The sequence below is a fragment of the Erpetoichthys calabaricus genome, chromosome 10 (assembly GCF_900747795.2).
Source record: "Erpetoichthys calabaricus chromosome 10, fErpCal1.3, whole genome shotgun sequence".
Classification (NCBI taxonomy): Eukaryota; Metazoa; Chordata; class Cladistia; order Polypteriformes; family Polypteridae; genus Erpetoichthys; species Erpetoichthys calabaricus.
Window position 1 is genome coordinate 57,971,834 of NC_041403.2, and position 16,527 is coordinate 57,988,360.

The 16,527-nt window shown below is 36.5% G+C and overlaps 2 protein-coding genes across 2 annotated transcripts in view; both read right to left on the reverse strand.

Moving 5' to 3' along the window:
• Positions 1–16,527, reverse strand: part of LOC127529461 (craniofacial development protein 2-like) — a 782,501-nt gene that overhangs the window by 28,054 nt on the left and 737,920 nt on the right. The window lies entirely within an intron of this gene.
• Positions 3,593–12,596, reverse strand: LOC114659068 (G2/M phase-specific E3 ubiquitin-protein ligase-like). The gene is made up of 9 exons (XM_028811291.2): positions 12,392–12,596; positions 12,096–12,161; positions 11,222–11,364; positions 9,433–9,537; positions 8,855–9,168; positions 8,373–8,554; positions 5,353–5,522; positions 4,898–5,112; positions 3,593–3,924 (listed from the first exon to the last, which is right to left on the reverse strand). The coding sequence occupies exons 3-9, from the start codon at positions 11,293–11,295 to the stop codon at positions 3,686–3,688; spliced, it is 1,299 nt and encodes a 432-aa protein (XP_028667124.1). The 5' UTR covers positions 11,296–11,364; positions 12,096–12,161; positions 12,392–12,596; the 3' UTR covers positions 3,593–3,685.

Genomic DNA, 16,527 nt, shown 5'->3' on the forward strand with positions numbered 1-16,527 from the left:
GAGCGCATATCTAGATGTGCCGAGGAACATCTTCGCATCATTCTTGCATTTATCTTGGCCGTTAATACACGTTTCCGAAAATACACATCACGAAACTCTGTTATCCTCTTTAGATGTGATTTTTGAATTTCTAAATTGTATTTACGGCTCACTTTCGGAACAAATACTGTCTCTTGGAGGGGGGTGCACATCCAGAATGCGTAACGGTTATAATCTCACCTAGTTTGCAACATAATATCCAAGGAGGTCGACCAAGGTAATTTATTATTATTATTATTATTATTATTTTTATTATATGCCATCATGTATACCATTGTTTACATATTGTGAGGTTTATTGTGCATTGGTTTTGTCTAGATTCTCTCATTTTTGTTAACATCTTAAATATGTTCATGTCAAATCAATTGATGGTAATAAACTGCACTCATGCGAGTGTCATGCGATGGACACGATATATGAATTTTCATTATTATTACTTGTTATTTGGCTGGCGTCTTTTTTTAAGGCTGCTTGCAACACGCGCTATACATCAGGTTACAATTTTTTTATTAATGTATTTTTTTCTTTATCAAATTGTAGCACAGGCAGGTAAGGAAACTTTCTCATGAACATACAATGTCAGTCCCGGAAGTCAGTAGCGAAGAATATACCCTTAACCACTCTGCCATACCTATCTGATCGAGTCGATTTTTAATTTTGGTGTTTTCAACTGAACAGCTGAAGGAACCTAAAATACATGGGGCTAAGGGTTGGCTATTAACATAAGTTAATATTCTCAAAGCCACATAATACATATCAGGGTGGCAGAGGCACCAGGCTCACCATCACTGGGTACAGTTACATTACAGCTCTGGATGGAAAACTAGTACATCACAGGACCCACACCTACAATCACACTCATGCGGACTGTTACTGTATTTGTAGTCTGTAATGTGGAAATCGTTTTGTTTTAAAAGATTCACATTGCTTAGAAACGTGCAAACGTGTATTGTTTAATGGTGCTCCAATAGGTTATAACTGTTAATGTTCCTTCTCCAGATACAACATTAATCCAACTCATGTCATGTATTTACGAGATTTAGGATTTTCTTGGACATCAATTTCAAGAATGATGTGTGTGAGCATTCGAACACTATTCAACCACAGACAACGACTGGATCTTGCCCACTATGGTGAATACAGTGTAATGTCTAATGCAATGTTGGATCAGTTAATAATAGATATTTTGTCATCCACACCGTATTCTGGAGAGACATATATATGTGGAAGTTTAAGAAGTCGCGGAGTTAGAATTCAGCGTTGGAGAATAAGAGAACGGCTTGGACTGATTGATCCTGTAGCAAGAGCTCTAAGAAGACGACGTTGTATTAGAAGAAGAACATATAATATTCGTATACCCAATCAACTTTGGTAAGAAAGTTTTTTTGTTTTTTTTTTAAGTCTAATTCATGTATTTAAAACATATATGTTATTTATTATAGGCACTTGGATGGCAATCACAAATTAAGCCCTTGGAAATTCATCTTTCATGGCTGTGTTGATGGCTACAGTAGATGCATAATCTACCTGCAATGTGCCAACAACAATAAGTCTTCCACTGTCCTTCAGCTTTTTCAGGATGGTGTAAACAGATTTGGATTACCAAGTCGTGTACGTACAGATGCTGGAAGCGAAAATATTGATGTAGCTCACTTTATGATTGCTGAAAGAGGTGTCAACAGAGGAAGCTGCATAGTTGGTCAAAGTGTTCATAATCAAAGAATTGAAAGATTGTGGTCTGAACTGAACAGAGTTTTGTCTTCGTATTTTAAAGATATATTTCTTTTTATGGAGAACCTTGGTATTTTAGATAGCACAAACTTAGACAATATCCGTATACTGCATTATGTTTTCCTGCCAAGAATAAACAGAGCTTTAGTAGAATTTGTTAACCAGTGGAATCATCACAGTCTTAGTACTGAACACAACTTATCTCCACTTCAGTTATGGACTACTGGCATATTGCAACATTCTGAAAATTCAGTTTGTCAAGAAGTGCTTGAATCCAACAATTTAAATTATGGTATTGACCTTTTTGGTCCCATGTCTGATTATACAAATTTTTCTGATAATGTGTATGATTTGGAACTTGCATTTGATAATCAGGTGGAAAATCATTTACAAAACTTAGTCAATCCATTGTCTGATGATGGGAATCATGGGATTCAGCACTATCTCACCCTATGTGATTTTCTGGAAAATAATTACAGTTCTACTAGTGATTCATCATAAGTACATACAAGTCAAAAATGCTGAATTTGTTAAAAGGATTTACATTAATAATGTATCATTAAATAGTACAGTACCTGAAGTTTTGTTATGACAGGATATTGTTTTGTCAAGATATGTAAATTCTTGTTAAAATGAAAGTTACACTACTAAATTTACAGTATGTCTACTTACTATTATATTGTTTGTATGAGTAAAAGTTTAAAATACCAATGAAAACAGTATTTTCAGTATTCTTTTTTTGTGATAAATGAAGAAACACAGCTGTCTTCAGTGCAAGTCATTTAAATTAGTAGCCCTTGAAACTGTTCAAGTTTCCAATATCAAATCTTTGGCTTTTTCTTCCATTTGTATCGTTTCTGAAAAAATAACCCCACAAACCTACTCAACTGCCTGTTGTAACCCATTGTAACCATGTCATCTGCACTTCTTAACAGGTAATCCACCTAAAGCTAAACATATTTGGGCCCATTTAGTACTAGACCAACTAGGAAACATTTGGATTGCTGCTGGAAGAGCTGATGGAGAGGCCAGCAGGGGCACTTACCCTGTAGTCTGTGTGGGGGACAATGCCCCACTGCAGTGATGGGGACACTATGCTGTAAAAATGGTGCTGTCCTTCAGATGAGATGTAAAACCGAAGTTCTAACTTGCTCTGTGGTCATGTAAAGATCCGTAGGCATGCTTCGTAAAGAATAGGGTGTATCCTGATGTCCAAGCTAAATTGCCCACTACATTCTGGACCCCTAGTCATCCCCTGTCCTTAATTATCTAACTATCTCTCTTCCCCCTTCACCACATAATAGCTAATGTATGCTGAGTGTACTGGCACAAACGGCTGCCATTGCATCATCCAGGTGTATGCTACACATTGGTGATGGCTGAAGTGGCTCCCAATTCCAAATCGCTTTGAGTAGTGAGAAGAATCCTATATACCTGTAAATGTAATGTGTTATTTTGAATCATAAAAACATCTGAAACTGAGCCTCCTTATAACCCAAGTATTGGCCAATAAATTACTGTTAAAAAAAAAAAAACTTTTAACAATTTTAATTAAGCCCATGATGACTTTTTCACAACACAGATTTTGTCCACAACACAAAAACATCAAAATTGAAGTAGTCTATTAAATAACTTTACCATTCACTTTACTCATACACTGTCATGAATATAACAATAAGGCATTTAACCTGCACCTAAATAACAAGTCAAAAGCAATGCTAATAGAGAAAACAATACCTGATTCCTTGACAATACAAAATTAATTTATTTCAAATATATGAACAATAATTAAAAACAGTGTAACTTTGTTCTTTTTGCAAATGAAACATTCTGATGTTGAAAAGTGTACAAATACCACAAAAGATTTTTTTTATTGCTTAATGTGTAATGTTTGAAATATACATCATAATTTTCATTAAGCCTTTCCAAACCCTGGGGAATTTCTAATGCCAAAATTCATATTGTTTTTAAAGTTAGTATAATTGTTGGTTAGAGGAATCCTAAGTATGCAGTCGCAGGTATTCGCCAAAGGGAATTTTGACTTGCAGTGCAAGAACTCCAAAGATGGCTCAGGAAAGAAACCAAGAGGAGGAACTGAATCACTTCCTGTTGCAAAAATAAGTATTTCTTCCAGTGTCACTGCATCAACACAAACTGAAAATAAGAAAAAAGTTACTTTAGTTAGCACAGATTTATAGTTGCTTAATTTACATTTTTACACTTCACAACCAATGGCGGGCTAGGTATCTTACTGTGTAACAAAAGAAAAACAGTACAGTGCAGACTATTTGAAACAATTAACTCTGCAAGGGGATATGCAATAAACTTACAGCTTCATTCTTCATTATGCACAGAATTTGGGGAAAACCAAATTTATTCTGTAGCATGTAAACAACCCACATGTATAGCAGCTGAAGCTTCAAAGGTGAATGTACCAAAAATATACCAGAACAATTATTTTACCAAAGCATTAAATATAGTTTCTTATAAACCCCATTGAACCACTTCTTAATGTGGCCTGCATCATTGTAGTATGTTACCCCATTTTCAACTTTACATCTCTTAGTTGACGCATAGCTGCAGAGAAAAAAATCTATATTTTCTACAGAGGAAATACTCGTAACACTATGCGCCTCAGTACATTCATTGAGTGTCTCAGTTTAAAAGGGCAAGCAAAAAAATTAAATATTACACCTAACCTTGATTAATGACTGGGACAGCATTTAACATTTAGCATGAAGTTTAAATGTAATTATTATTTTGTAGTATTATAACATGACATTGTAAAATACATGTAATCAGGTTAAGGGTCTCAAGAAGCCAGGGTGAAACCTGGCACCATCAGTCACCAGGCTGGACAGTCCCTGGATATGACACCGGTCAATCACAGGACACAATACAGCACACACCCACAACTCAGAATTGCACGAGGCCAATTCAGAGATGCCACTTAACTTAAACCAGGCAGACATGGAGAGAACATGACAATTTCACACAAATAACAACCTGGTGCGGAATTCCACCTCAGAACACTGGAACTGTGAAGTAGTAGTATTCTACTATGCCACCTGTAAAATACATGTAATATAATAATCAATGTTTGAATAAGCCTATTTTTATACATTACATTCTGCATCTTGCAGATAGTCTCTCCAAAATCCCACTACAAGTAATTCAGCTTCATATCTGTTGCTTCCTTCCTCTGACATACGAAACTTGAAAAGTTGTTCAACTTCAATAGCTGTTAATTTTTTCTCCAATTTAATAAAAAGGGATTGAAGCTGCTGTGGAAACTGCTGCAATGCTGAAAGAACTCCAAGGCTCTGCAGTCCTTCTTGAAATCTATAAATAAAAAATAAAAAATTCTCAGTAAAACCCAATTCCTATAACTACTTCCATATTTAATATGTTACATGTATATGTAACAATAATGAACCTGTAAGTAACACTTTCACAATAAAATATTTTAAGTACATATTGATTAATTTATGAAATAAAATATCTGAAATTCAGAAAAGTACATTGAATTTTCAGGGTATAAAAAGGAATAAATATTTATGTAATGAAATTGATATTGTATACCTTTCAAATGGAGTTCTTGTTCTCTGTAACACATACCAATGTGCCACATCTTTGGTAACAGCTCCTTTATTTTCCAAGGTGATTTTTTTGAAACACCCAGAAAGGCTTAAAATGCAGGATGCTCTACTGATAGCCACTTGCAATTGTGTGTCTGATGTAGCTGTTTTTATCTAGAAGGAGACATAACAGTATTAAATTACGGTACTTTCTGTTTACAAATTGGACCAAATGTAAACTTCCTACCGGTCCCCTTTGTCCTGTGGAACTCTGGAGGCAGCTAATAGGTACCGGCAGGCCAAGCAGAATGCGGCTTTGGTGGTTGCTGAGGCAAAAACTCGGGCATGGGAGGAGTTTGGGGAGGCCATGGAGAACGACTTTCGGACAGCTTCGAGGAGATTCTGGTCCACCGTCCGGCGTCTCAGGAGGGGGAAGCAGTGCAGTGTCAACACTGTATATGGTGGTGATGGTGCGCTGCTGACCTCGACTTGGGACGTTGTGAGTCGGTGGGGGGAGTACTTCGAAGACCTCCTCAATCCCAATAACATGCCTTCCAATGAGGAAGCAGAGCCTGGGGACTCAGAGGTGGGCTTCCCCATCTCTGGGACTGAGGTCACCGAGGTGGTCAAAAAACTCCTTGGTGGCAGGGCCCCGGGGGTGGATGAGATACGCCCGGAGTTCCTCAAGGCTCTGGATGTTGTAGGGCTGTCTTGGTTGACACGTCTCTACAACATCGCATGGACATCAGGGACAGTGCCTCTGGATTGGCAGACCGGGGTGGTGGTCCCCCTCTTTAAGGAGGGTGTGTTCCAACTACAGAGGGATCACACTCCTCAGCCTCCCTGGAAAAGTCTATTCGGGGGTTCTGGAGAGGAGGGTCCGTCGGATAGTCGCACCTCGGATTCAGGAGGAACAGTGTGGTTTTCGTCCTGGTCGCGGAACAGTGGACCAGCTCTACACCCTTAGCAGAGTCCTGGAGGGTGCATGGGAGTTCGCCCAACCAGTCTACATGTGTTTTATGGACTTGGAAAAGGCGTTCGACCGTGTTCCTCGGGGGATCCTGTGGGGGGTGCTCCGGGAGTATGGAGTACCGGACCCCCTGATAAGGGCGGTTCGGTCCCTGTACAACTGGTGTCAGAGCTTGGTCCGCATTGCCGGCAGTAAATCGAACCCGTTTCCAGTGAGAGTTGGACTCCGCCAGGGCTGCCCTTTGTCACCGATTCTGTTCATAACTTTTATGGACAGAATTTCTAGGCACAGCCAGGGTGTTGAGGGGGTCCGGTTTGGTGGACTCAGGATTGGGTCACTGCTTTTTGCAGATGATGTTGTCCTGTTTGCTTCATCAGGCCGTGATCTTCAGCTCTCTCTGGATCGGTTCGCAGCTGAGTGTGAAGCGGCTGGGATGGGAATCAGCACCTCCAAATCCGAGACCATGGTCCTCAGCCGGAGAAGGGTGGAGTGCCCTCTCAGGGTTGGTAGCGAGATCCTGCCTCAAGTGCAGGAGTTCAAGTATCTCGGGGTCTTGTTCACGAGTGAGGGAAGAATGGAGCGTGAGATCGACAGGCGGATCGGTGCGGCGTCCACAGTGATGCAGGCTCTGCATCGGTCTGTCGTGGTGAAAAAGGAGCTGAGCCATAAGGCAAAGCTCTCAATTTACCGGTCGATCTATGTTCCTACCCTCACCTATGGTCATGAGCTATGGGTAGTGACCGAAAGAACGAGATTGCGAATACAAGCGGCTGAAATGAGTTTCCTCCGCAGGGTGTCTGGGCTCTCCCTTAAAGATAGGATGAGAAACTCAGTCATCCGGGAGGGGCTCAGAGTAGAGCCGCTGCTCCTCCGCATCGAGAGGAGTCAGATGAGGTGGCTCGGGCATCTGATCAGGATGCCACCTGGACGCCTCCCTGGGGAGGTGTTCCGGGCACGTCCAACCGGGAGGAGGCCCCGGGGAAGACCCAGGACACGCTGGAGGGACTATGTCTCCCGGCTGGCCTGGGAACGCCTCGGGATTCTCCCGGAAGAGCTAGAAGAAGTGGCCGGGGAGAGGGAAGTCTGGGCATCTCTGCTCAAGCTGCTGCCCCCGCGACCCGACCTCGGATAAGCGGAAAAGAATGGATGGATGGATGGACCAAATGTAAACTATGTAATTGTGTGATTGTTACTTACCCTTTCTTTAACAGTGGACTGTAGTATAGATTACTTATTCAAGAAATTTAAAGGATTGCTCTATCCTTTTTTTTGTAATTTGTTGCTTACCCTATGTAGTTGTTGATAATGGCACAGATAATTTTTAATCTAAGGTTTTTATGCAGAATGGAAATACTGCTTCTGATAGATCTGCCATCTATAGGGAACAACATTGTACAACAGAAAAAAGTATAAAAACTCCAATGAAAAAATCACACCCTACTAGTGTCACATAATCCACATCAAGTCATCACATCATATGTCCCATGTACTTTAACTACAATATTGTTAAATAAATCACTTCTGTAAAATGCTCTCGTGAATTGAAATGGAACATTTCGAACCATAAGTTAGTATTTAAAACTGTAGACCTACATAACATTATTAGATTTATTTTCATAGCGCTGAGCCACAACAGGAGTACCTTGGGATTATTTTGCATCAGTTTGTGAAAGTGCAGAGTTGAACCGATCTTCTGCTTGTTGAAGCATCTCAGATGTGCACAAGCATGAGGCAGACTTAAGGGGTTATTGGGCTGGACTTGTGACCAATGAATTAAGGAGGTATGCAGTTCTTCAACTGAAATGGTCACTCGCATTTGAGTATGTAACATTTTCATTCATGATACTATTTTCTGGAAGTGGTTTATTTAACAAAATTTCAATACAAATACATATGTGTTTGAGACATTGTGAGCATACAAGTAAATGACTTGAAGTGGATAAGATTTTTTTTACAGACATTTCTGATGCTTTTTGCTGTTGTTCAGCATTGGCCCCCATGGGCACCTATTTTATCAGAAATAAAAAAACAACAGATTGTTGTGTTGAACATACCTCTATAAGTTGATTACGAATATCAATATCAAGAATATCCTCAACTTCTGCTTCAGTATTTTCTGGACCTTTGGCCAAGGATTTATAAAGAATTGGGGAGAAAAAGCATGGTGATTGCCCCCCATGCACAACAGACATTGCTATCAGTTGTCCCGCAAAAAAATAGCAATTTTCCTTTAATGCTACATGAAAGATTGATAAAAAAAGTTTTATAAAAATCAGTCATAAAAGCAAAACATTTAGTTATATGAAAATCCATTAGAACGATAACTTAGTCAAGCAGTTAAGGCTTTGAACGTCAAACACTGAGGTTGTAGGTTTAAATCCCCCCACTGACATTATGTGACCAAGTCCCTTCTCCTACCTGGGCTATAATTGAAAAAGAAATGGAATGAATTGTTGTCTCAAAATTTTTCATCTTATTGGATAAAGGCATTAGGCAAATATTAACTAATAAAGTAAAAAGAATTTTGCAAACATACCTGCTGAATTGCAACTTAAAAGTTTGCTCCCTGAAGCACCCTCAAACATTCCACTGTAATCTTTCAAATATTTCAGGCATAAGCGAAAATATTCACGTTTTGGACCACCAAGGTCTACTGCTCCTTCAGAAATGCCAATATCGTCAGTAAATTTTACATCAATTCTTTTTTTTGGAGTAAAGTTTGGTCTACTCATTGCTCTCACTGTGCCATCCCAAACATTTCTTCGCATTATATTGAACCGAGTAACTTCATGTTCATTTATTGCAGTGGTAAGTGGCATCAGTATTTGTTCAACAGACAATGATGTATCTCTGTAAAATTTAAATATTGCTCGGTTAATATTCTACATAAGGATTTATGCTGAAATATCCTGTCGCAACTGCATCTCAGTAAGTTATATACATTTACAGGCCTACAGTTTCCTTTTGCTATGACTAGCAGTCTACCGAAAATTCCAAAGATAAATTGATTGAACACATTATAAAACATTTACAGCTAAACAATACATTTAAACTGTCTGTGAAAATTTTTTTAAATATTTGGGGTTCAACCCAACATTAATTTAAACTACATACTGCTGGATTTTAAATGTCTCTTCCATCAATGATCTGCTAATTGCTTCTTGAATATCGGAATCTTCAGACAAGTATTCTTCATTTTCAAGAAGGTTAACATAGTCACTATATAGAAAGAATGTTCATAGAGGAAAATATTGTAGAATTAATTTCACAATATTAATTATTCGCAATCAAAGCAAAACTTTAACTTTAATTTGTAGGACTCTGAAAGTAATACAAAAAAGTCCCTGGTATACTAACAATCTGTACTTTTAATCAAATCGTAAAATCTTTCCACAAACAATTGTTGGACTGTGCACATTGGTTTCTGTAGCTTATGTTTTACTGTTTAGTTTGATACCTCCAAAATATTCTTGCAAATGTAAACAAACTATTAACAAGTTTAAAGGACAACAGAATGTTCTTTGAAAGTGCCATCCTATACAGTGGACAACATATAGTTGATATTAATATATGAATTTAAGCAAATATTGATACATTTTTATACAAATGTATTCAAAATTCATGTATGAAATGTAAAGAAAATTCACAAAGTGCACTCAAATACTGACAACAAGGAAAGTAATTAAATGAGAGAAAAAAAATTTAATGTGCTTGAATGTATAAAAATGTTTTGGCTTTCCCACTGGACACACAGTAATTTATGTTCACATCACTTAAATTAAAACACTGTCAAACACTGAACAAATTATTGCATCCTGTCAGTTTCAGTTTTACTTTAGTTATTTTGGTTTTCCATTTCCTTGCCTGACATACCTAAGATATGACATGCTTGTTAATATATCACATCTCACCTGCACTATTTAACCCAGCGTATGTGCTTCTGGGAGAAGGGAGGTTATGCGAGCGGCGTGGGGGAGTTTTGGCGGGTGTGTATTAAGCGGTGAGACGGAGAGAGTGAGCTGCTGAATGCCTCTAATAAATGCTATCAACATTTAAACGTCGTGTTTATTTCAGTTTATCATGCTGAAGCAAATAACAAAATTCTTTTTTATGTTTAGTAAGGTTTGAAAGCAAAAAAAGTGGAAGACTGAATAAGAAGTGAACAGAAATATAATTAATAATAAAACCTTAATCAAGCAATCTTCTTTAAGTATAAACAGCTTCTGAAAATTGAGCAATTTAATCAATTAAAGTACAAAACTATAACATCTCTGTTTAGACCTGTCAACAAAACCAGTTTCCTTTCACTTTCCAAGATTTCAGACTGTTTTGTTTTCCAGTCTGTTTAAAACAATTCTGTATCTGTATGTGCATCCATTATATAAACAGTCATTTGTAAAGTCTGCATTTGCATTTACCAGAGAACCAGTGGTCAGTGCCTACACTCCAAGAAAAATGTTATAAAAAAAACTGCATTGAAAATATTATGTCTAAGTTATTTATAAAAGTAACCACTTAGACCTCCATAGAAAGGCTGCAGAACTGCTCTACATAAACCAAATATTGAATGTTCTTCTGTGTTTTCTAATTATTGTCAAAATTGGAACATGTTCTAAAAATTACAACATCTACAGGACTGCCAGAAAAACCCTGGGATTAGACTTTTTTCCATCACTTGAGAAAAATATTAAAGTTAAATTTTACATTTCACACAATTCAGTATTTCAAATTTAACATTTCAAACCACAGCATTTCTGTTCTAAGTACTACAGTGAAAACAAATCACCTTTAAGACAAGAAGATGATTTTAGCCATTTTTCTGACCGGAACACAAATATCTTTGATGTAAAAAACATTTTCTTCTTAAACAGATTGTGGGGGGCAGTTCTAAACAGTAACCCACCTGTAAATCTCCCCTGATGTCTCATTAAAGTTTTGTGCAAGCGGAGTAAAAATTGCACCTTGATTAGGAGACATAGTAGATTGCTCTTGTACTTTTCCGGTGCTATGAATTTTTATTGCATCAATGGCATCACTTCTGTTTTTCTATAATGAAAAATCAAAAATAAATATGACTGTAGAAACATAACAAATTTAATTATGCTTTAAACCATGCACCTTTGAATATATTTAATAAAGAAAATGACTCTCAGGACAACAGAGCCATATCTGGCGGCATTTGGCACTAAGTTGAAACTAACTCTGAGCAAGATACCAGGTCAGTGTGGGTTAAACTCACTCACAAATGACCATTTTAACTAACATAGATTACAACTGTCTACTAACCTAACCCTCATCCTTTGACAAAATTGCAGTGAAACTAGAGTGCCCAAAGAAGAATGCACACATTCCACATGATTACCAGGCCATGATTAGTACTTAGACTCTCGGAGCGGTGAAATTACACTATATGATGGTAGGTTTCTTTTTTAAAAACTTGCCTTTACAATTTAAAGTGATATTTCATTATTAAATCACGGTACAGTAAAACATCAAAAAGTGGACAACAGATAAGAAAGAAACTTAAAACAAAGGTGTATAAGAAAGGTGTTTATAAATACTACTACTTTTAAAATTTTAAACAGTATAAACTGGGACAATTACAAAATTCCATGTATATTGTAAATAGAAAACTCCTGCAACACCTCTTCACACCTATTCAGATTTACCAATGATGTTAAAAACTGGTCTCAGTTTTTTTTTAAAAAACAGTGCATTATTATAATAAGCTGTACCAAGCCAAGTCATTGTATACTGATATTAAAGCATTCACATACTTCTAAAGATTCAAAATCTCTTTCACTCTTCTGCTCCTCAATTATTTCTCCTTCAGAATTTGATGGCTAAAATAAAATATATTAATAATAATATCACATGTAAAAATATTTAAATTTAGCAATTAAAGTATTCCACAACCTTCATTTTAAAATTTTCAAAACATTTCTTTGGTAACTACCGAAGTAAAATTAAGAATACATACACGTGCAAACCTGTAACATTAATTTGTTACAGGGACAATCTCCAAGTATAAACTGATGTCCAATATAAAACCGTTTTTAAAATACAAACTTACAGATGCCTCAGGAAAAGTCAACAGTGTTGTATCTGGTCTTATATAGATAGACTTCTGATGAAATATCTTTTTAATCACAAAGCCATTTAAAGTTTGGAGGCTCGTCAAGGATGGCACCACCAGTTTGCTGTGACATCCAAGTAAAATTTGAAGCCTAAGATTAAAAATTGATAGATAACGTAATACATAATTACAATTAAATATAAAACATAAAACAATAGTTTATTAAATTTTACATTTACAAGATATGCACTTCCAGCGAAAGAAATATACAAAAGGAAATGCAATACTAACCCGCACGTATCAAGCTTTGGCTTGAACGCTTCACGAACAGCCTTCATCACCATACCTTCATCCCAACACACTTTGAATTCCACCGCTGATTTGATATGACCAGACTCGAACAGCCACGCTTTAATTGCAGCTCTGGGCACTTTCTGGCATTCAGCATCTGGAAGGAGTACCACTTCTTTGGAAAACGTCGGATGTTCTACTGACGGCTTTCCCGATCCAATAAGTTTTCTAAAACAAAGACATTCAAATATACATGCTACCGAAAGCCAAATGAACCGTTTAATTTCGGAAGAATTTTCAGTTATATTAGCTGTGTCCCACTGTAAAAAATCACAACCGGTAGAAGGGCAAAACGCTTTAAATTAGTAAAAAGCTTACTGTTTTGTTATCATTTGGATAAACATAAGCCTGATTGTTCTCCGCCACAGGGCAAAGAACGAAAATGTCTTTAATTTAGGCAGTTTGTCTATCCCCGCTTCTGCTTTACAGACTGTACGTACCTGTAAAATCCACTTGAAGCTCGAGAGTTCTTTCTTAGATTGTACACCGGCAACTGCACTTTATGTCCTCTACTGAAAATACTGCTCACTTCTTGTTGAGGTGTTTGATATTGCCTAGAAGCGTGCACCGTTGATGTTGAACACGTAGCCAATTCAGATACCGTTTGTTCTACTGTACTTGGGCGGGGATATGGTCTGCACGCATTTGTAATAGTATCTATGAACTCTTCATTTTCAATTAAATTTCTCACAACCTGCCTTGCTGTGTTACTATCCATTGCAAAATGCAAAAACTACTAATTCTTATTGTATTTTTTGTACAACGCTTTTCTGAAACTTCTCTCACAGTCGGTCGGTCTTGTGAGGAATGTCTCATAAGGCGCCCATCGAAAAATTAAATTATATATATATAAGAGGAGCACAAATATTAGGCCTATATGAAAATATTAGTTGAAATTTATTTTTATTAACACTTTGACTAACTTTCGGTTAACTTGTTTCATTTCACTGTATTAGGACCCCACAGAGTTTACTAAACATGTGCCTGAGTCGATTCACTCTATATATTCGGCAATGACTTTATATATTCCGACACCGACTTTATATATTCAAGTTTTGACTTTATATATTCAGGAATTACTTTATATATTCCAAAGCTGACTTTATATATTCAAGTTTTGACTTTGTATATTCGGGAATTACTTCATATATTCCAAAACTGACTTTATATATTCAAGTTTTGACTTTATATATTCGGAAATTACTTTATATATTTCGACAATGACTTTATATAATCAGGAATGACTTCATATATTCCAACACTGACTTTATATATTCAAGTTTTGACTTTATATATTCCGACAATGACTTTATATATTCAAGTTTTGACTTTATATATTCGGGAATTACTTTATATATTCTGACGCTGACTTTATATATTCAAGTTTTGACTTTATATATTCAGGAATTACTTTATATATTTCGACAGTGACTTTATATAATGAGTAATGACTTTATATATTCCGACAATGACTTTATATATTCAAGTTTTGACTTTATATATTCGGGAATTACTTTATATATTCTGACGCTGACTTTATATATTCAAGTTTTGACTTTATATATTCAGGAATTACTTTATATATTTCGACAGTGACTTTATATAATGAGTAATGACTTTATATATTCCAACAATGACTTTATATATTCCGAAAATGACTTTATATATTCAGAAAATCAATGTATTTGCCTGTTTGGCACCCCATATTGTATATATATATATTATATATATATATATGTGTGTGTATATATATATATATATATATATATATATATATATATATATATATATATATATATATATATAATATATATATATATATAATACATATATATATATATATATAATACACATATATATATATATATATATATAGTATATGTGTATATTTATGTATATATATATATATGACAGCAATACTCATAACAATGACAACACAATTACATTTACAATCATGTTACGTTATTTTTAAAATGTTTCCTTTACTTTTTCATAACCTCTTTAACACACTACTTCTCCGCTGCGAAGCGCGGGTATTTTGCTAGTATAATATAATATAATATAATATAATATAATATAAGAAGTTATGTAGTTTCAATCGAGGCCAAAAGCCTTCAAGACTGAAATAAGGCAGAATACAAATACCAAGATAAGTCTGAGATATTAGAAAGAAATGTCTTGAGTCCAGACCCGAGTCCTATAGGCCTATTAATTCCTAACACTAGCATCTCTGCCTTTGCTCTCTTCTCAGCTGTTTACTGACAATACTTCACTCTCATTGATTTTACATGTTGACAATGGGAAGTAAAGGGAGCCAACGTATTCATACTATTAATACAAAATACCAGAGGAAGGTGGGACAGACATGTTATATTTTACACTGGAATTTGCAAAGGCCTATCCTTTGAAATCAGTTTTTATATTTTTAGTTTAACCCCTTAACCGCCCTCTGCCGGATATATCCGGCACCGTTGTTTTATTGCTAACGCCATACTGCCGGAATTATCCGGCACATTTGCCTGTGGTTATATGAATGCCTGGCAAGTAGTATAACTGACGGTTTGGCGTGGGTATTATTACTACGTTGTATTTCGACAAGTCTGTGGTTGTTTTGGCCGGTCATGTGACGTGATTCGCATGTAACAGCTGTGAATATGGCGAAACGTAAACTGACTTCAAGTGAGGCTTTGCAGGCGATTTTGGACAGTTCTGATCATGATTGTAGCAGTTCTGAAGAAGATTTTAGTGACAGTGATGAGCAGCAACGTGCGCTGCATGATACTGTGAATGAAGACGCATCGGATGACGGCGCTGAGTGGGTGTATCCCCAGCATCTCAGCTGGGCTGCTGCCCGTGGTGAACTACCTTTTCTGCATTCGTTTGAAGGAACGTGTGGCTTTATTGTTGATGTAAACAATTACACTGCTGAGCAGTTTTATGAGCTGTTTGTGTCACCTGATTTGATCAGACATTTTGTTCATCAGACAAATCTGTATGCAGCACAGTTTATTGAGAAAAATCCCAATTTACCTCCACATTCCCGTGTTCGTGCTTGGTTTGACACTGATGAAAACGAAAAGAAAAAATTCATTGGGATTTTGATGTTGATGGGAATAATCAGATAACCAGATATTGAGATGTACTGGTCTACAGATCCTATGTATGCAACACCTATTTTTGCAGCTGTCATGACACGTAACCGATTCTCTTTGCTGCTGAAATTCTTTCATTTGAATGACAACAGAAACGAGCCAGATAAGAAAGATCCAAACCGCGACCACTTGTTCAAGCTACGTCCTTTGATTGATCATTTATTTGAAGCATTTCAGTTGCCCTACATGCCAGGACCGTCAGTTGCAGTTGATGAAAGTTTATTGTCGTGGAAGGGCCGCTTACAGTTTCGACAGTATCTACCATTGAAAAGGGCACGGTTTGGTATCAAGATGTTTTGCTTAGCTGAGAATTCAGGTTACATTTATAGATTTCGTGTATACACTGGCAACTCGCACAACATTTAGTGGTCAATACTGCTTGAATAAATGTAAAAAATGTAAAAAAAATGTAAAAAAGTAAAAAAACGAAAATTGTTCAGATTTCGCCTGGCGTGGGGAATATTTAGGGAGTTGGCGGTTAAAGACTAGTCAAAGGACAGCTTCCTAATATATTTTATATAACTGCCTGCCACAAGGATGAAAATGATTTAGAAGTTATATTTAAATAGATATGTGATTATATGAAAGCCTCACTTTAATGTGTATAAATATTGCATGAAAGCATTTTCA